The sequence below is a fragment of the Engystomops pustulosus genome, chromosome 1 (genome assembly GCF_040894005.1).
Source record: "Engystomops pustulosus chromosome 1, aEngPut4.maternal, whole genome shotgun sequence".
Taxonomy (NCBI): Eukaryota; Metazoa; Chordata; class Amphibia; order Anura; family Leptodactylidae; genus Engystomops; species Engystomops pustulosus.
Window position 1 is genome coordinate 24176920 of NC_092411.1, and position 20675 is coordinate 24197594.

Sequence of the window (20675 nt, forward strand, 5' to 3'; positions counted from 1 at the left end):
AACTTTGTAAACACTCGGCCTTACTTATATTCTACTGATCCAATATGACATCCTGTGTACTCACTGTGTACAGAGTTTTCATTTACCTTGTAGTGATCCCAAGTTATATGTTTTATTATACCTCAGAGCTGTACTCACTAGTCACATACATGTAAATGCACCAGCAGCAGAATAGTGAGTGCTGCTCTGGAGTATAATATAGGCTGTAACTCCGTATCAGTACAGGATAAGTAATGTCATGTATGTACACAGTGACTGCACAAGCAGGAGAATAGTGAGTGCAGCTCTGGGGTATAATACAGGATGTAACTCAGGATCAGTACAGGATAAGTAATGTCATGTATGTACACAGTGACTGCACCAGCAGCAGAATAGTGAGTGCAGCTCTGGAGTATAATATAGAATATAACTCGGGATCAGTACAGGATAAGTAATGTCATGTATGTACACAGTGACTGCACCAGCAGCAGAATAGTGAGTGCAGCTCTGGAGTATAATATAGAATATAACTCAGGATCAGTACAGGATAAGTAATGTCATGTATGTACACAGTGACATAGACTACATCAGTAGAACAGCGAGTGCAGCTCTAGAGTACATCACTGTGTACATACATGACATTCCATTACTAATCCCAAATTACATCCTGTATTATACTCCAGAGCTGCACTCACTACTCTGCTGGTGGAATATCTTTTAAATACATTACTTTTGGTGGGTAGCAGACTGCCACAAATCAACAAAATAGTATTATCCCAAAAATAGTACTTTAACAAGCAGGCATCAGATGCAGTACCAAGCGTGGCCTCACAAATAGGGGCGCTCAATATATCAACAATAAAACACATGACCTTTATAACCGACCTTCACATTTGACTTTTTGGAAAAGTTGACCACCACGCCCCATCCAAAATCATCCTCTTCGTTCTTCACCTGTACAGGACACAAAAATGGAGAAGATGGTGAGAGTTACTGCGGGTTTGGTGTGGCAGATGGAAGAAATAACACATCCGCAGGGGGCGAAACACAAGAACAGGGCAGAGAAGTAATAAAAACGGTTCATTATGAAGTCTTCTGTCAAAACCTGTGAAAACTTATAAATGACTAATGGAAAAGCCATAAAATTGGACTCCAATTGGCAGCGAAACAGAGGGTGACAGCATTTATTGTGAAATGCCCGGGTAGCAGCTGCTTGGCCCAAGGACAGATCTCAACAGTGTGAACTGGCGCGTATATATTAGAGCGACAGGGACTGGCCAGGGCTACTGGACACCCATCAATCCAGAGCGCGGCAGAGAAAAATTATAGCACTGGCATAACTAATCATAAAGCGAGAACATAATCAGAGTAATTAGCGACTTTGGAGGCGCTACGTGATGTAGCCCCAGGTCATTCATAACCTACCCAATGGAGATCAATGTAAGCTCAGCAGCGCCACTTCTGCAGCACAGGCCATCAATAATACACTCACTTGTCACATAGCCAATTAAGCTAATGGGGCAGAGACTACAAAGCATGACCACACGCTACATGGAGCAGTGTATGTGACAAAGGCTATGCTCGTCTTGGCGCTTTGTTCTCTTCCAAAGTTCGATGCCGAATTCCAATGTCAGAAGTACATGGGCCACAGGTGGTGCGGATACGGCACAACTCCTTAGAGTACATTTATCATAAGTGCAAAATTGTTCCAATTGCTCATGGCAGCCAATCAGAGCCAAGCTTTCATTTTCCCAGAGCAGTTTATGAAATGGAAGCTGAGCTCCGATTGGCCGCCATATGCAACTACAACAGTTTTGCTTTATGGCAAGTAAATCAACTTGCTTGACAATCTGCACATATTGCAGATTTTGTGGGGATTTTATGTAACATTAAAGTGAATGTGATTTTGAAAAATTGTAGACAATGCACGGATATTGCTGCTCAGTGTGGAAAACAAAATTTTTTTGTGAGTCATGGATTTTTACTTTTTGTTTAATAGAAGTTTATGGGAGATAGAAATTTGAATCATGATGCAGATTTTCAGCTTGAAAAGATGTCAGATCAGGGGAAACATAACAGGAAAAAAAAAATGCATTAAAAATTTGCAAGAAAAACACAACACTAAATAGATGAATCTGCATTAAAATTAAAAAAAAAAAAAACCCTCATGGGGTTGAAATCACAAAAGTCCGAGGAGACTTACCTTCACCAGCCGCCCGGGCTGCAGAAACGGGAGGCAATACTTGGGCTTGTGGATGTAATCTTCAATCTCCTTGGCCAGTTTAGAGAGTTGCTGGCGGATTTTGTAATAGGTGACGACACTCTCCTCGTTGGCAATCTGAATACTGTTATACTGTTCCTCCAATTTTGTCACTTCTGTAAGTCGGCAAGAAGAAAAGGTTCAGCATAGAAACATGCAAGATGTGTAGAAGGTATGCAAAGGAGATAATGATGACGTTACATATATTCAGTACAGGTTATCTACCTGTAGTAGTAACAATATTACTCCACACCAAACTGAATTACTTAAAGAGAACTTCTCCCACCACTAACCTACCAGCCCCATCGTGTAGGATATGGAATTTCCTTATTAGCATTTACTCTTATGTGAAGAGCTCATCCGAAGTCGCATGTAAATGAGACAAGAGTCACCTTTTACCCGAGATGAGTCACTTTGAGGTTGGAGGGGGGTGGCGGAAGTCACTTCAAATGACCACATATTAGGCTCTATAGCACCATGTGCCAAGTGCTACAGAATCGGAGATACGGGCAGTTAAAAGCATATAGTTGGAAGTTTAAGTTTCAGATAGAAAGATCCAATTTTTAACTATGGGGTAGATTTATCAGAACTGTTTAAGTTGTCCATGGCAAACAATCAGGGCTCAGCTTCCATGGGCAACTAGAACAGTTTTACACAAGACATTTGATACATCTCCCCTAGGTCACTACCTGCCTGTATCTTCGGTTCTATAGCTCACAGAACCACAAGCCTACTGTTACCTTTCGAAAGAAGAGATTCTCAACTTTACAACGACACCATGAAACATAGTTTTAGCTGCACAAGGGCATCAGAAGTTGGGCTCCCCCTCCAAACGCTAAAGGTGACTTTTACTCATCAGGATTTTGCCACTTACTTTCCACCACTCCGGGAATGGCTCTGTAGTGCTGAAACTGATAGAAGGACTTCTCCAGCATGTATTCCGGGTTAATCTCCTCCACACGCAGCAGGTTCAGTACCATGTTGTATGTGAGGTGGAATGCACTGTTTAGGGGGTCTGCTGAACCCTGGAAGCAGAAAAAAAAATGATTAGGTTTTTTGTGATACAGAAGAAAAAAAGCACAGCATTACCATACAAAGCCGGAGGCCGTGATCACACCTTGCGGCTGTCCTGCTCAGGTCTGCATAAAATAAAGACTGGCATGGAGAGACTGCATGGTGAACACAGATCACCAACATTTAAAGGGATCCTGTCAGATAGGAGCCCATTAAAACGACTAGGCCCCTTTAGGTTAAAGACAAATCTAGAAAGGTAAGCTGCAAATAAATAAAAGGTGCAAATTTGGATTTTTAACTGCCTGTATTTTAGATTCAGTAGGTTACAGAACCTCAAGCCAACACCAAATGCCTGTTTACTATACTATAGACCCTAATATAGTGGCATCTGTATGGACTCATCCTGCAGCCTCAAAATGAGCACAGAACAGTCAGATTTCACCTGGGAGGAGTCAAGTTTAAAAGACTTTGGAGGAGAGGTTTCATCACCCATGTGAGGGGGACTGGTAAAATCCGACAATAGATTCCCTTTAAAGAAAAGTGATTCACCTCACAATCTGAAATATAATTAAATGCCATATTTTAGCCTATGCCGATAGGTGACAGCTTGGTCAGTCATTTCATACATACCTCTGCGTTTTCACAGGAACTCATCTAGTACCATTTATATAAAAGTTGCAGATTAAACTAAATTTCACAACACAGATCACTGTCCTCCCTGTACAGGCTTTATCAGTCTCCGGTCATGTAGCTGGAGTTATTACCGCGCTTTAATAATCTTTACTGGAACACAGACATTTCAAACAGATGTACATACAAGATGCACCCCGGCTTCTGCTCCCGGAATAATTTTAACTGAAACTGAAGTGAATTCTGGAAATACCCTGTAACGCATCCATTCTGCTTCCCGCTACCGACCATTGATCTGCTAAATCTAAGTAACTCAATAGGAAATCAAAATCCATCATGATAAACCCGGGACACTTATAGATCCAGGCAGCGTGACTGTGGTAAGCTTAGCTTTGTTATCCGTCTAAAATCAGTTTTAATATTATGCTATTGAGCCATAAGGCTTTTGGGGGCGCTAATCAATGGCCCTCGTTCTGCAGCTTCACATGTGGTTACACAGTGCAGGAGCCCCCCCCCTCCCTCCGTGTGATATTACATACAGCAGAGGGAGCGGGGGCGGAAGTAACAGCCTCTGCAGCTACAGCATGGAGGGGCTTTGGTAACACCCACAAGAGCCCTTCTGGCTCATAAGCATAATTTTAAAAGTTGGTTAGAGAACCAGCCTTTGAAATTTACCCACCCCAAATAAAGACGAATGAATGAATGAATGCATACATTTTCACATACACAGCTAGTGACATGTTCCTATAGAGTCCTATTAACGAACTTGCTTGATGGACAAGTGTCTTTTTTCAACCGTATAAACTATGAAACATTAGCTAAAAATGGTTTCCCTTACATCCACATAAATTAACTTTAAGTTATCTTGCCTAGAATCAGAGTAGGCACTATCCTTTAAGTGTCTATGATATAGGGCGACATATTGGTACCGTTTTATACGACACACTGTGTATAATGTGAACAACTGACTCGTGACCTATGAAAACTGCTTCATCATTGAACGTGAGCAGGAAACCCGGATGCAAACCTTGTGTGGGAAATCAGGCTAAATATAGATCAGAGAAGTAAAAAGATATTTTCAGAATTTGGATGCACTTCACTTGCTTTGCATATAGGTGTCCTTTAACCCCCTCCCCTCCACCAGCCCATTTATCACAAGGCTGATTCTTCATGACGGGTAGACAAACACTTTTGTGGTCCAAAACCTTATATTGGCAAGTTCCTAGATGTGGACCCTGCATGCGCCATGCTAGAATCAGAATACACATAGAACGTTAGGTCTCAATTACTAGAAGCTACAATACAGGGTCATCCTTGTATTAAAAAAAAGGGACACCCAAAACATTCTTGAAACAGCGAACCGGACCGATATCAAATTGGCTTCATGACACCCCCTGTCCTAATCTCTCACCCATTAATATCAACAGGAAACTTATGTTTCCCCAGTGCGGAGATGAGGAGGTCAGGAAAGTAATGCCCCAGGACTGTGGATTCTGGAAGTAGAAGCCACCGCAGGGCACGTGGAACCAATCAGTAAGAGTGACTCTTACACTCTGGATAATAGAGGAAATCTCCATTGTTTTCCTCCAAGATATCAGCGAGGAAGAAGAGCAAAAAATCCTTCAAAAAAAAAGGGAAAATGGTCATCTGCCCAAGGCTCTCTTTTACATAATTTATTTTCATTAAATACACTTATTCTGTGGGAGGGCATAGGAGTATAATTACAGGGGGATCAACCCAACTGATCATGAGACCGTGAGCCTGCAGCCCCCTGAAGTGCCACTTATACAGCTGAGCACTAGTGAGCATGCTCAACCTACACTTACCTTCCATGTTACCTCCAGGACAGCTATGGAGTACAGGTTGAGCATGCCTACTCCACACCATAAAACATGGAGCACAGATGGGGATCTGCATTTTCTATATTCATGATTGTTGGGGTTCCAGCTGTCAGACATCCTGATACTGCCCCCCCCCCCATTTCAACAGGAAAATTGTTTTTAATGGGGCAAAAGTAGGGGTATTCCCATTTCAGCAAATAAAATGTTGTTCGAATAATGAAAAATTAAACAATTTTCCAATTCTGTATCAATTTTCTGGATCCCTGCTTGCTGTCATTCTATAGAAAGTGTGTGTTTGCTTTCATTGGATAGAAATCTGACCGTGGTCACACAGGTGCACACCTCATTACACAGAAATGAGAGCTGTGGGTTATAATGAGCCGTGCACCTGTGTGACCACTGTCCACATCAACTGGACAGAAATCTGACCAACACTTTCTATAGAATGACAGCAAGCAGAGATCTAGAAAAACCCTGAGGAATGGATATATGCATTACACAGAAGGTCAACTACATGCAGGTGAAAGAGAAGGCAAGTCTATAGGACCACAAATAGTGTGCAGGAAAGCATTTGACAGACAGGTCTCAGATTTCCAGGAAGAATTAACCGAGGAATGGTATTCTAAACAAAGCAGGTGTGCCCAATCTGGCCGGATCCACTCTTATCTTATGTCATTTTTCAAGAAGATAGCTTTAAAAATTATGCAAATGAGGGGCTCCAGGTTCCATAGCTGGTAATTAAGCTCCGAATTAAGCTTCAGACTCATTTGCATAATTTGTAAAGCAATCTTTCTGTAAAAACAAAGGCATAATAAGCTAAAAGAGCAGATCCCGTCAGAGGGGCACACACCAGAATGTAAGTGTGCTTGGTTTACAATCCTTCATCCTGGTGGTAGTTTTCCTATTATGGGGCAAAACTAACTTCCAGGGAAATTTGCATTATTTTTTTGCTTTGGTGCATTCATATAGACCAAACCCTGACTTTACATGAAAGTTCACTGCTTGCGCAACGTCAAGATTCTCCTGGAGTTGGATTAATTCCCAGATTTTGCAAACACACAGCGGTTCCTACACATGGGGCATTGCATAGTTATAAGTGCACTTCCTTAAACATGCATCCAGTCTTGAGAAAGGACGGTATTATAAGAAATCATGTGACCTCTGGGTCCTGATCCATCTCCATTATCCCTGACAGGTCTCCCGAATTCCAGGCGAGAAGGGCGCAGGAGTCCGCCTGCTGGAGAGCTGCTGCCGCTGCACTATTGCCTCCTACGGCTTTGGCATCCGATGCTCTTTCCATTATGGGAAAGGAAGTAACATAACTAGACACAAATCTTGCATAACCCATCACATAAAAGTCTCCGGTTTGCCCCAGATCTTGTGTTCGTTTCACAAGACGTGAACCTAGTAAAATCTGTACTGGACAACTTCTAAGAAAGGTAAATGCATTCAACGAGGAGCAGGAGGGTTTATGACGAAGAAGTAGAACCCATGAAATTAAGACTCAATGTAACAGGCATCCGGCCAGACATCTGAAAGTGATAAAATTTCGCCACACAGGGGCTTCAGCAGCGGCGCGGCCTCAACACTGCAAACTGGGAATGTCAATTCAGTTTTTAGGTACAACTTAAAGGGTTGTTTGGGGTTTTGAAACACACAGCTTCTATATTCCATAAACAGCGCCACCCCTGACCATGGGTGGAGAGTGGTATTGCAACTAAGCTCCATTCATTTCCAACACAAACCATGGCCTGGTTTGGCACCATTTTAAGAGTTACCAATCCCAGGACAACCCCTTTAAGTGTCAATATTCTGCTTGGTTCACATTTGCATTTAACGTTCCATCATATTGAAGAAGAAGTTTGGCACAGCGTGCAATTATCAAAATGACAAATTCTGAAAAATCCCATTATCGGGCCCTTCTAGTGAACTGACTGATAGAAGAGTAGGGAAAGAGGAAGCTTGGAGTTTCTAAACATACAGAGAAAACTTCAGCCCCATTAGGTTGTGAATGGATTCTCTGGGATTGTTCACAAAGAACACAGACGATCCAGTGGAAAATGAAAAGCAACTAAAACCTTTGCCTGTTATTTGACTATAATTTGGTACCTGGGTGAGATTTATTTACAAATCCTGTAGGCTTTACTGCCTAAATCCCCCAGCATCCATTGCTGCTTACAGAAAATATACCCTCAAAATCAATCATGATAAACCAGGGACACCTACTCATAGATCCAGGCACTTTGACTGTGGAAATATTATATTTTATTATCCATGGCCTCCTTCCTTCTAAAATCAACTGACAATTATGCTAATGAGCCACAAAGGCTCTGGTGGGGAATTGCCAGTGCCCCCCTCAATGCTGGAGCTACACAGGTTGTTACACTGTGCAGTAGGATGTCTCACCCTCGGCACTTCTGCCTGCTGTGATCTCACACAGTGGGAAGGAACTGGAAACACTCCTGCACAGTAACAGCCTGTGAAGCTACAGCCAATGGGGATGTTACCAGAACCCCTCCATGCTGTTGCTGGAGCACTTCCCCTCCCACTGTGTGCGGAAACTTCCTCTGCTGCAGTGAGATTACATCAGGCAGTTGGGGAGAAGTGCTGAGGGAGCAGAGGGGAACGTGAGAGCATTAAAACATGTGAAGCTACTGCACAGAGGGGCTCTGGTAACAAGCCCGTAGCTCTTTTGGCTCATGAGCATCATTTTAAAAGTTGATTTTATTTAAGAATATAAGAAGATTACCAAATTCATGGTGCCAGGATCTATGAGCATATGTCCCTGGTTTATCTTCCTGGATTTTGATTTCATTTTAATATTATAATTATAATAAAATATTTAAATTTTATATTGCACTGGTGCCAACCTACAGCCTGTATTGCATTTACAATCCTGCAGGCTTCACAGCTGAAATCCCCCAGCATTCCTTGCCGCTTTAAATGGTAACTAACACACACACCTTTCTCACTTCGTCTTGGAATGTCGTATATTTTGCACCATGTTCTAATGTAAAAGAAGGCAATTCCGGGACATTGTAGGGGATTTGGTTAGGACGATCGATAAATGAATTACAAGAGCTGGATTTACAATTCGATTAGGATGATCAGCAACACCAAAAAACCCATAGACCCTAAACGTCTAATCAGAGGAATCCCCCCTAGAAGTGACCTTGGAGAAACATTTTTTGGCTTTCATTCTGTACAAGCGATTCCCATACATTGCCCCATAGCCTCACATATGTCTCCCTTCATCTGCCAGTTCTGCGGACGAGTCGTGAACTTCTCATACAGATGTTGGCGTTGTGGTATTTGGAGTGAAGGATCTATGTATTACATTTCTTTGAGTGTGAAATAGAAGGGCATAAAGTTCACACAACCGAAGCGAAAGGCGATTATAGGATTAAGAGGCAAAATGGTATTAAAGGCGCGCGGTTCGCACATGTGGACGCCATACCGGTGACTCACACACACAACCCGCTGGCAGCATCTGAATTCGCGCCCAAAGGTTATGCCAACAAAAATGTTGTCACAGATTGTGGAAAAGGAACGGCTCAACACTGGCCCCGGGACAGAAAATATCACTTCACTACGGAGGAAAAGATGGACTTTATATACAGCACCTGAAGCCGGGAAGTCAGATATTTTATAGTTTTTATAGTAGCACAACTATAGTCAATGAAAAAGTTTGTTACATTGACATAATCCAAGTTTATAAACTTTTGATAGGACACGTGTTATAATGTAGAATTCACCCCAATGTGGTCTGTGCACCTCCGGATGATCCCACACACATACAACCACCTACACCGGATATTTCCATGAAATTCCCAGCATCCGTCCAGAAAAGTGGAACACAAAGACGAATGGAGACTTGGAGCGTAACTAGCAAAAACACACGATCATCCACCGTTAAAGGGATGTTCCCGTCATGGTTGGATGTCGGATGGTGGGGTGGTGCGCTTAGCTGCCCGGTGATGTGGACTTACAGACAAGTTTCTGTCCAGAGCTCCATGGACTGTGTACAGAAACGCACCAATGCTACAAATTGTAACCACTGGACTGTGAAGGGAGAGGAGGAACTTTTGAGATACGGACAAAAGTACTGTATTTCTGAAATTCCTGTATTTTAAAAGGAAATCTAAGTCAGGCATGGTAAACCAGGCAACACTTACCCAAAGATCCAGGCACCATGACTGTGGAAATCTTATATTTGTCATCTATGGGCTCCTTCCTTCTAAAATCAACTTGTAGAATTATGCTTAGAAGCCTGAAGGGCTCAGGGGGTTAGGAGTTACCAGAGCTCCTCCATGCTGTAGCTTCACAGGCTGCAATGCTGTGACCTGTTCTCACCTCCCCCCCCTCCCACTGTCTGATGTAATCTCACACAGTGGGAAGGAGAATTGCTGCGCCACAGTTTAATAACCTGTGAAAATAACGCCCCATGGATAACAAATACAAGATGATTCTCACAGTCACGGTGTCTGGATCTATGAGGAAGTGTCTCTGGTTTATCATGATGGATTTTAATGGTAGATTTCCTTTAACCATAATACAAGGATCAGAGTAAAGTAAAAATAGAGAATTAATGTTGAAATATTCTACATTATTTCTGCATTAAGTGTCCCTTTACAAGGAGAATTCTTTGACTCAATAACATAACACATAAGATATCCACAGAGGTAATTAGGGATACAGAAGGTGGTTTATACAGGGGTTCAGGCTGTCTGGAAATTTAAAAGGCATCTGCCTACAGGATAAATGACTATGCAAATGATCCTAAGGGGCTCTAGGCTTCATACGCATTAATGGAGCCAGGAACCCCTCAAGCTCATTTGCATTCAGTCTTTCATCCTGGTGGTAGATGCCCTTTAAAGTCTTTGTCCGTCTGCTTTGGAACGACCGTAAAGCAAAGCCAATAAAAAGACAAGAATATATAAGAAACGGATTGAGAAGAACCTCATTACCTTCAGCAGCTGCTTTCCAATGGTGGGGCTCATCTTCTCATCAACCATGAGAATTACTATTCCTCTATCATCCATCCCACGCCTTCCGGCACGTCCAGACATCTGAATATATTCTCCTGAAGAAATCTAGCGGAGAATTTAAAAAATCCAATTAAACTGACTGGATCAAAAAAAAAAAAAATAATTCAATGATGAGATTTTATTTTTAGTGAATTCTAAATGAACAAGTCTTCACTTTCTAGCATGTATGTGGAGGCGACTCACCCAACGGAAATCTTTGCCGTCAAATTTCCTAGCGTTTGTGAACAAGACAGTCCTGGCCGGCATGTTTATACCCATGGCAAACGTCTCTGTGGCAAACAAAGCCTGTGGGGAAGTAGATTACAGATTTTTATTTGCATTCAGATCAAAGTTTAAAAAATAGCTAGTGCACAGAATTGTAGAAGACTAGGACCCGCCATGAGAAGAGGGGGGGGGGGGGGGGGGCGCGCAACACCAACTTTAGGCAGGGAAAATTAAATAATCTTAAAGGGGCTTTCCCATGAACTAAAGTTAAGACCTATCCACGCGATAGGGCCTAACCTGCTTATCAGTGGGGGTCTCAGTGCTGAGACCCCCACAAATCACAAAAACAAGGGGTCCGACGGATGGAGATCAGCGAGCGCGGCCCTGGGCAATTTCTGTCAGCTCCATAGAGATTAATGGAGCAGAGCGGTCATGCGCCAATAGTTCGACGGAGCAATGAGGGGTCTGACGGACCTCTCGTTTTTGTGATCTGTGTGGGGCTCAGCACTAAGGTCCCCACTGCTCAGCAAATTAGACCCTAACCCGTGGATAGGGTTTAACTTTAGTTTGTGGGAAAGCCCCTTTAAGATTATTTGTATATAAAAGGTAGATAGGAGGAGAGGTAGGTTGGGAAGCCTTCTACTCTGTGATACAGGGACAGTGTACATGCACATGTTGTAGACTGCAAGGACAGTCCCTAGTAACGCTCAGCATTGCTAATGAGAGACTTCACAGCATAGAAGTAGAGCAGAGAGAATGAGGCACCACTACAGGATAATCCATAGCTGCAATCAGTATGTATCCCCAACTGCAAGGGTCAATGCATCTTCCATAACCACCAAAATTAAAAGTAAATCCACAAAAAGTTCCCCCTAAAAACAATGGGTCGTTTCCTCGCCCCTGCTTTTTCCGCATGTTAGGCTATTCCCTTGTCCGTTTCGCCGCCCAGTACATTTTATATCAACTTTAATCCAGAGCGCCGCCCAGCGGTTCTGTCATCCAATAGCTTTCTTATCGGTTTGTGTATTTGTTTGCTATGTTTTACTTACTCTTGAAAATGGTTACATAGATAATTAAAAAAACACTCAAACAAATGGGTCGTCACAGGTCCTCAAGAGTAAGAGATGCTCTCGAAAGCCAATCTCTGCATATGGGCCAAGCTTCAGAACAAGTCACAGTAAGATATTCACCTTAAGTAAACCTTCAGAGAACAGAATCTCAATGGTTTCCTTGAGAATAGGGAGCAGACCTCCGTGATGGATCCCGACGCCTCGCTTGAGAAGAGGCAGAACGTGTTCCACCTATAGGAAAGGATAGAAAAATGGACTTTAAAGTACCATGAAAAAAATTAAAATGATCTCCGTTATTCCCCTGGGTATAACCATCAGTGACCATAATTAAAGCACAGATGTCACACAGACCCTTTTATTGTTCTGCAATTAAAGGGCCCGGTTCTTCTCTACAGATATGAAAAGTGGATGTTCAGGAGCTCTACAGAAGCTGCCCTATTTAGTTATTAAAGGAAATCCCAAACCAGGATCAAGGTTTCTACGTACACCAAGCAGACTGACATACTGGTGAGACACCACAAGCAGGATCTGTTCCTTTTAAGCTTCCTACGCCCTTGTTTTTAAGAAAAAAAAAAAAGGCTTAAAATATGCACATGAGGCTGAGGGGCTCCAGGTTCCAGTAATATCTATGGAGCCTGGAGCCCCCCCATACTCATTTGCATAATATTGAAAGCCTTTTTCTAAAAAAAAAAACAAAACAAAAAAAAACTGTATATAAGCAGATAAAATAAGTGCTGAGCACGCCAGAGGGGGCACATGTAAACATACATGCATGTAAATATACATGGATTTACATTGGTTTGCAATACTTGATCTTGGTGGTAGAGGTGTCTTGAATTGAACTCTATAGGAGTTACAGAAACCCTGCAGGACAAATCCCCCTCATATGCATTTCTCCTGATCCGAAGAAGTGGCTGTGTATTCCCTACTTGGCAGCGTTTGACTTGTATAGGAATAAACCCCTTTAATGATATCACTGAAATCCACATCACTGACCTGCGGCAGCTTCTTGTCCTCGTCAGACAAACAATCTATGGCGTTATTGAAAACTTCCTCCACCATCTTCTTCTCCTCATCTGGAATCAAGACAAAAGGACACACAATAGTGATCAGACAACTCATGGCTTTCATGCAACCGTAACCTACTAATCCATATCCCACTGACAATACAAGGCCAAGTCCCGAACACAAAGTCCAGGCAGTACCGGAGTTGAAGTCCAGCTTGGACACCTGCAGAGCGTAAGCCTCGCAGTCCTTCTTGCTGAAGCTGAATATAATGACGGGCTGGAAGTTTCGCTCCATGATCATCTTCACAATCTTGAACACGTTAGACGGACCTGGGATCAGAAAGCAGATGGGAAGATTAACTCTGCAGGTGCATAAAGTTATCACAACTTTGCTTCTTTACTGTACTGTAAGTTATCCGGCCCCTGCACCCTAAGTGGGTGCATCATAAGTGGATAAATAAGTGAGTTTTGGTTGTAATTAGGAAACTTTGGTTTCTAAAAAGTATAATTTAGGATCACTTGAGTCAGAAAAGTGGGACCCTTCAGGACAATAAGAATGGGGTCCTTGTGTTCTCTGTGTATACAGCTCGATATAGTCACAGATTGTAAACACTATTACTGTTATGATACTGAAAGTATTGTAGCATTTGTACCACAGGGAGCCGGAGACCCTTGTGAATCCCAGCAGTTGGAGCTCGGTTATTCGGCAGATCTCACCTATTGTGAAGCTATGGGATAAGGATATCTAATAAGAAAACTAGTGGTAAGGATTACAACCAGACGGGCCACCCCACACACACTGATAGCCATGGCTGTAGCTAGACCCCTATATATAAGGGTGTGGGAATGGGGTGCATAACAAATAGTGCATTCTTCAGGCTTCATATAAAAGGGCAAATCTTGTCCGACGTCTGTTTATTAAGGGAAAAACAGACATGAGCGATGTTACAACCTATAACCACATCCCTACCTTTAGTTCCTCCTTTCCGTCCCTTTTGATCCCCCTTGGACAGCTCCCCGGCGTCTCTTAGCACCTGCATGGCGGTATTAAAATTGTCTTCACGGAAATCACCCTGCCAAATAGAAAAGGACATGTTAAATCTAGAAAGTTTTTGAAACTCCGAGCTAGATTAATATATGAATAACCAAAGGTTTAGTCAGGTGATAACCATCACTTACATTTTCATCCACCACCAGATGTAGGCCATCACCTCCTGCCGGGAATATGTAATGCTGTAATGGAGTGGGGCGGTAGTCTGTGTACACGACATGACAAGGCTGGCAATGGAAAGAGAAATAACATAACATTACCATCCACAATGTAGAAAATTAATGAAATGTTATCAATAAACTAACGACAGAGGATGACACTACTGTGATTACCACGTTTTTTAATTTCATCTAATTTACTAATAAAAGCAATAGATAATATAATATAATAGATTATAATTAAATGGACCATTAGAAAATAGTAATTAGCTATTCCTCAATGAAACATGAGCGCCATCTATTGGCTATACTGCAGCATGTACATTACTAGGAAGTCAAGGTAGATAGGAGCGCCATCTATTGGGCTAACACACACACAATCACCACCTTGTGGAAATCACCAAGCGTTCCAAGCTCACAAGCGCCATCTATTGGGCTAAAGCAATCACCACTTATGGAAATCAAGCGTTCCATGCTCACAAGTGCCATCTATTGGGCTTAACGAGCTACAGCAGCCCAAATATTTCATTGGCAATTCACGGAGTGAGAAGAGCGCCATCTATTGAATTAGAATGCCCAAACAACGCCATAAGATTCTTAAGTGATCCAAACTAACGAGCGCCATCTATTGGGCTTCAAGGGGTATTCCAAGAATATAAACATCAGACACAAAAACCCATGCTATAAATAAAAACAAAAAAATTTTTTATGGCCTCTATAAAGTAGGCAGAATCATCATCAAGAGGGCTGCCACTGGAAACTACAATTCCCATTATCCTTTAGTTCTATGCTCTCATGTAATATACTGTCCTGCTCTGTTACCATAGTAATAATGTGTAACTGCCATCACTGCACATTACCTTGCTGGATGCACTGCAATCAACCAACTACAGCCTGAGGGAACATACAGATGGCGTCTGTGAGGATGTACATGTGGCCGCATATACATCCCCATAAACGGCAAGGGTGGTCGATAGAGCCTGCTAGTGATGATCACAGGTGCAGGACATGTGATGTGAACCTGTGATCAGCAGCCATTTTCTATCATGTGTCTGCTTAACAGACTGATTAAAGGGCCAGTAACATATTAATTCTCCATTACATTGTATGTCAAAGCATTTTGAATAGCTAATTACATATTAACTTATATTTTAAAGGACCCATTTGTTTATGAATTATGCCGATTCTTGGAATATCCCTCTAACTACATTAGCACAAGAAGATTCAAGAAGGGAAAAGAGCGCCATCTATTGGATTATAATACACACAACGCTAACAGATTCTTAAGGAAACCACCAAGTGATCAAAACAAGCGCCATCTATTGGACTTAACTAGCTACAGCAGTACAAGCGTGAGATTCAAGGAGAGAAAAGAGCGCCATCTATTGGGGTTACACATCCACATAGGAAAGATTTAAGTGATGCACATCAATGAGCGCCATCTATTGGCGTTACAGCAGCACGAGTATTACTAGGGAAACTGTTCCAAGATCAGACAGGTGATTTTTTTCGGTTAAAAGGAAGTCAACCACTTGGATAGATAGGTTTTTGAAATAAACAAACTGACTGGTCCAAGTTTTCCTAATTGGGATTTAAACTGTCTTATTTCAAAATAAGTCTTAAAACTATGCAAATTACCCACAGGCACTCCTGAGTGCTGAAACAGGACAGTTTAAATCTTAGTCCTGCAGGATCATTTCCTATGAAAACGAGGACCCGTAAGTTTGTTTAGTTTAAAACCTGCCTATTAAAGTGGTTGATTTCCTTTAAGCGCTATATTAAAACTGAAGTATGAAAAAACCCATTGAAAAAGGTTTGGGCAAGACATAAGGGAAAAAAAAACAAACAAAAAACCCACAACACTGAATCACTGATGGGAGAGAAAAAAAAAAAAAACACAAAAAACAACAACACCTGTAAAAACTTTAGATTGCATCTATTGGAAACATCCAGCGATCCGCAGCCAACGGGCGCCATCTATTGGGCTCAAGAAGCTACAGCAGCTCAAACTTTCCATAGGCAATTCAAAGTGAAAAAAAAGAGACTACAATCTGTACCTGATGGGCTTAGATGGCTACAGCAGCCCAGTTCACATGAACATTCACATTTCAGTTCACATTGATAGGAAATCAAAATCAAACATAACAAACCAGGGACACTTACTCATTGGGCCAGACACTGTGACTGAGGTAATCTTCTTAGATTTGTTATTCATGGCCTTCACTTTTAAAATCATGCTAATGTGCCAGAAGGACTACTGGGTGGCATTACCAGAGCCCCTCTGTGCTGCACATTTACAGGCTGTTAAACTGATTCAGTAGCACTTCCTCCTCCCACTGTGTGCTGAAACTTCCTCTGCTGCCTTGAGATTACTTCAGGCAGAAGGGGGTGGGGGTTGACAAGGGAGTGCCATAACCTGTGAAGCTGCAGCAAGTAGGTGCTCTGGCAACACAACATAGAGAACTCCTCTATTAGCATCATTTTAGAAGTTGATTTTAGAAGGAAGGATGGATAACAAATATAGGAAGATTACCACAGTCATAGTGGCTGCAGGTCTATTTTCTCATCTTGCATAACACAATGAGCTTTACATAAAAGTCCAGGGCAAATGGATCACTTTTAGAGCAGAGGGCAAGCTGAAGCCAAGGGGATCGGAGGTTTTGGAGAAGAGCCGGGAGTCAAGTCTCAGATGATGAACCTTGTGCGCTCAGTACGGACAGTGATGAGAGTTCCCTTGATAATCGTGAATTCGGTGACGATTGTGCTACTTATCTTATTTGGTTAAAGACACTAGTTTCTAAGTAAAGTGGCGCCAATCCGTCTGATAGATACGAGTAGATTGATTGACGATACTATTTGCATCAGTAAAACAACACTGATGTATCAACTGACACTAACCTTATTTTCCGTTTACATTTTATTATTTGACTGGTAAATAAATGAAAATCCTGAGGCTGGTGTCATCTTAGGCTAAGTTCACACTATTGTTCAAACCTCCATTAAAAAAAAAAAAAAAAAAAAAAGAACAGAGGTTAAACATCAATAAAAAATCCCATTGACATCCATGTATATTTTAGGTCATCTGCCATGTCCGGTTTAGGCAGGTATCAGTTATGCATGGCTTTATATATATATATATTTTTTTTTTTAAAAGAGAAAATGAAGGAGACTGCCAATACTTTTTATGCATGGATAACCGATATCAGCCTTACTGACCGTAATGGGTAACATAATATTTACATTGATGTCAATGGGATTTTTAATTGACACCCTAAACCTCTAATCTATACTATAACAGAGGTTTGAATGGTAATGTGAACTTTTCTTGGCAATGGAATGCTTGGGCTGAGGAACATGCGCCCTCTAGTGGGCCGACAAAGCAGCATAAAGATTGTAAAGTGATCCAAGCTAACGAGCGCCATCTACTGAACTTACACGTCCACATAGCAAGTAGATTCCTAGGTAAACGAGCGCCATCTGTTGGGCTCACATGTCTACAGCAGTCTATTTATTTTACAACGAACAATGAGGGGTACGAAACTTGAAAATGTACGCCCTCTATTGGGCTTGAATTAGTACGACAGCCAAGATGATCTTAAAACCAAAATGCAAATGGATGAGTTAGCGCCCTCTATTAGGCTCACACGTCTACTACAGCCTCACTATAATGAGCGCCATCTATTGGGCTCACATATATACAACAGCAAAGAAATTCAAATTCAATACGGCGAGCGAGAACCATGTACGGGAACAACCAACTGCAGCAGACAGACAAATCCATACGCTAAACGGTCTCAACTCTTAACATGTCAGCACTAATAAAATGAGCATGCGCCAAACTTTTAGCATCAGACCCCTCTATAGATTATACAACTATAAGATAACAGCAGCGCTCACAGATTCTTCTGGATCCGACGTGTAACCACGAATATAAAAGAGCAGCCTAAAGAATCACTAAAACGAGCGCCACTTGTCGGAAGTACAAAACTACAGCTGCCTTAAAGATATATGAGCGCCATCTATAGGACTTTAAAGTCTACTGCAGCATAAATAACGATCGTCATCTACCGGGATCTACAGCAACTTACAGTCTCTCTTTATAATGAGCGCCATCTATTGGTCTATCTTTCTTACTGCAGCCTACTGTCTACTACAGCCTATACAATAACTATAACGAGCGTCATCTATAAGGATTATATGCCTACTGCAGCCTACAAATCCATTAACCGATGAGCGCCATCTATTAGCCTTAAATTGCTACTACAGCCGCAGTCAGTAATGAGCGCCATCTATTAGCCTTACATTGCTACTACAGCCGCAGTCAGTAATGAGCGCCATCTATTAGGCTTACATTGCTACTACAGCCGCAGTCAGTAATGAGCGCCATCTATTAGGCTTACATTGCTACTACAGCCGCAGTCAGTAATGAGCGCCATCTATTAGGCTTACATTGCTACTACAGCCGCAGTCAGTAAAGAGCGCCATCTATTAGGCTTATATTGCTACTACAGCCGCAGTCAGTAATGAGCGCCATCTTTTAGGCTTATACTGTATTGCTACTAGAGTCTCAGTCAGTAATGAGCGCCATCTATTAGGCTTACATTGCTACTACAGCCGCAGTCAGTAATGAGCGCCATCTATTGGAATCTGTAGCCGCAGTTGGGATATAACCACGTAGCAATAGATCTCGTTCTACATTAATTCCACTAAATACTAACATAAATTCCGTTTAACCTTTTCATGCTAATAAAATATAACATTTGACAGTTTAAAACGCATGACACAACACTAACACATCACGGTTGCAATATTTTTCTCATCCCTTCATTGTATTAAAATATATATATTAAAAATATCACACTCATGAGAAGGGAAGTAACCATTAATGGGCAAACTGTACTGTAAATACATATCTTCAGCAGCCAGTCCCCGCTTCCTGATAATTTTAAAATCCTATTCAGTTATGTATGTTAGTGTTCTCTGCCATACGCTTAAAACTCTCAAATAAAGGTTATATTTTATTAGCATAAAATATACACAGGCTGAGCGCTCCAAGAGCAGAGAACACAGCGCCGAGTACTAATTCCATAGAAACTCCCAGGAATGAACGTTTCCTTGCCAAAACACCACTATCAACACCGAACGCCACCTATTGGGCTCACATGAGAACATCAGGCTAAACATTAGAACATTAAAAACTTAAGACTCAGCCGAGCCCTCTACTGGGCTCACGTGGATAGAGCACATTCCTTATACCACGGAGCGCCATCTACCGGACATTAGCATCTTAAAGACTCAACACGACGCGCTACTCAATGGAGCGCCACCTATTGGGCTTACACAACCTTCAATACCACATGCCACAGGCTTCTCATGACTGTATCCGCGGCCAGTCACTTTACAACAGAGCGCCCTCTATTGGATTAATGGTTTTAATAATGCCTAATGGTCGCATCACAATGGAGCGCCCTCTATAGGGATTATATTGCACTTGCAGTCTAAAAGCTCTTCCCGCGCGCCATCTATCGGATTCAAATCACTACAGCATCCAGGCGACACGTTCTATCCACAAAGCGCCATCTATTGGGCATACACAACTCAGCCAATAAATACATGTTGGAAAGAAACCGTAACCCATTGGCCTTACAGAGCTCCGCCATGAAGAAAGCGCCCTCTATTGGGCTTACAGAGCTCCGCCATGAAGAAAGCGCCCCCTATTGGGCTTACAGAGCTCCGCCATGAAGAAAGCGCCCCCTATTGGGCTTACAGAGCTCCGCCATGAAGAAAGCGCCCTCTATTGGGCTTACAGAGCTCCGCCATGAAGAAAGCGCCCCCTATTGGGCTTACAGAGCTCCACCTATCTCAATACAGGTTGGGAAGAAAGCGCCCCCTATTGGGCTTACAGAGCTCCGCCATCTCAATACAGGTTGTGAAGAAAGCGCCACCTATTGGGCTTACAGAGCTCCGCCATCTCAATACAGGTTGGGAAGAACACGCCCCCTATTGGGCTTACAGAGCTCCGCCATGAAGAAAGCGCCCCCTATTGGGCTTACAGAGCTCTGCCATCTCAATACAGGTTGGGAAGAAAGCGCCCCCTATTGGGCTTACAGAGCTCCGCCATCTCAATACAGGTTGTGAAGAAAACGCCCTCTACTGGGCTTACAGAGCTCCACCATCTCAATACAGGTTGTGAAGAAAGCGCCCCCTATTGGGCTTACAGAGCTCTGCCATCTCAATACAGGTTGGGAAGAAAGCGCCCCCTATTGGGCTTACAGAGCTCCGCCATGAAGAAAGCGCCCTCTATTGGGCTTACAGAGCTCCACCCATCTCAATACAGGTTGGGAAGAAAGCGCCCCCTATTGGGCTTACAGAGCCCCGCCACCTCAAAATAGGTTGGGAAGAACACGCCCCCT

The 20675-nt window shown here is 42.4% G+C and overlaps 1 protein-coding gene across 1 annotated transcript in view; it reads right to left on the minus strand.

The window, feature by feature from the left end:
- MTREX (Mtr4 exosome RNA helicase) overlaps positions 1 to 20675 on the minus strand; it is a 45520-nt gene that overhangs the window by 15390 nt on the left and 9455 nt on the right. The window contains exons 9-18 of the mRNA XM_072136095.1: positions 14233 to 14331; positions 14024 to 14126; positions 13252 to 13383; positions 13043 to 13122; positions 12167 to 12277; positions 10956 to 11057; positions 10692 to 10817; positions 3114 to 3264; positions 2183 to 2355; positions 865 to 933 (exon numbers count right to left, since the gene is read on the minus strand). Coding sequence (XP_071992196.1) covers positions 865 to 933; positions 2183 to 2355; positions 3114 to 3264; positions 10692 to 10817; positions 10956 to 11057; positions 12167 to 12277; positions 13043 to 13122; positions 13252 to 13383; positions 14024 to 14126; positions 14233 to 14331 — 1146 coding nt within the window. The remainder of the gene's footprint in view (positions 1 to 864; positions 934 to 2182; positions 2356 to 3113; positions 3265 to 10691; positions 10818 to 10955; positions 11058 to 12166; positions 12278 to 13042; positions 13123 to 13251; positions 13384 to 14023; positions 14127 to 14232; positions 14332 to 20675) is intronic.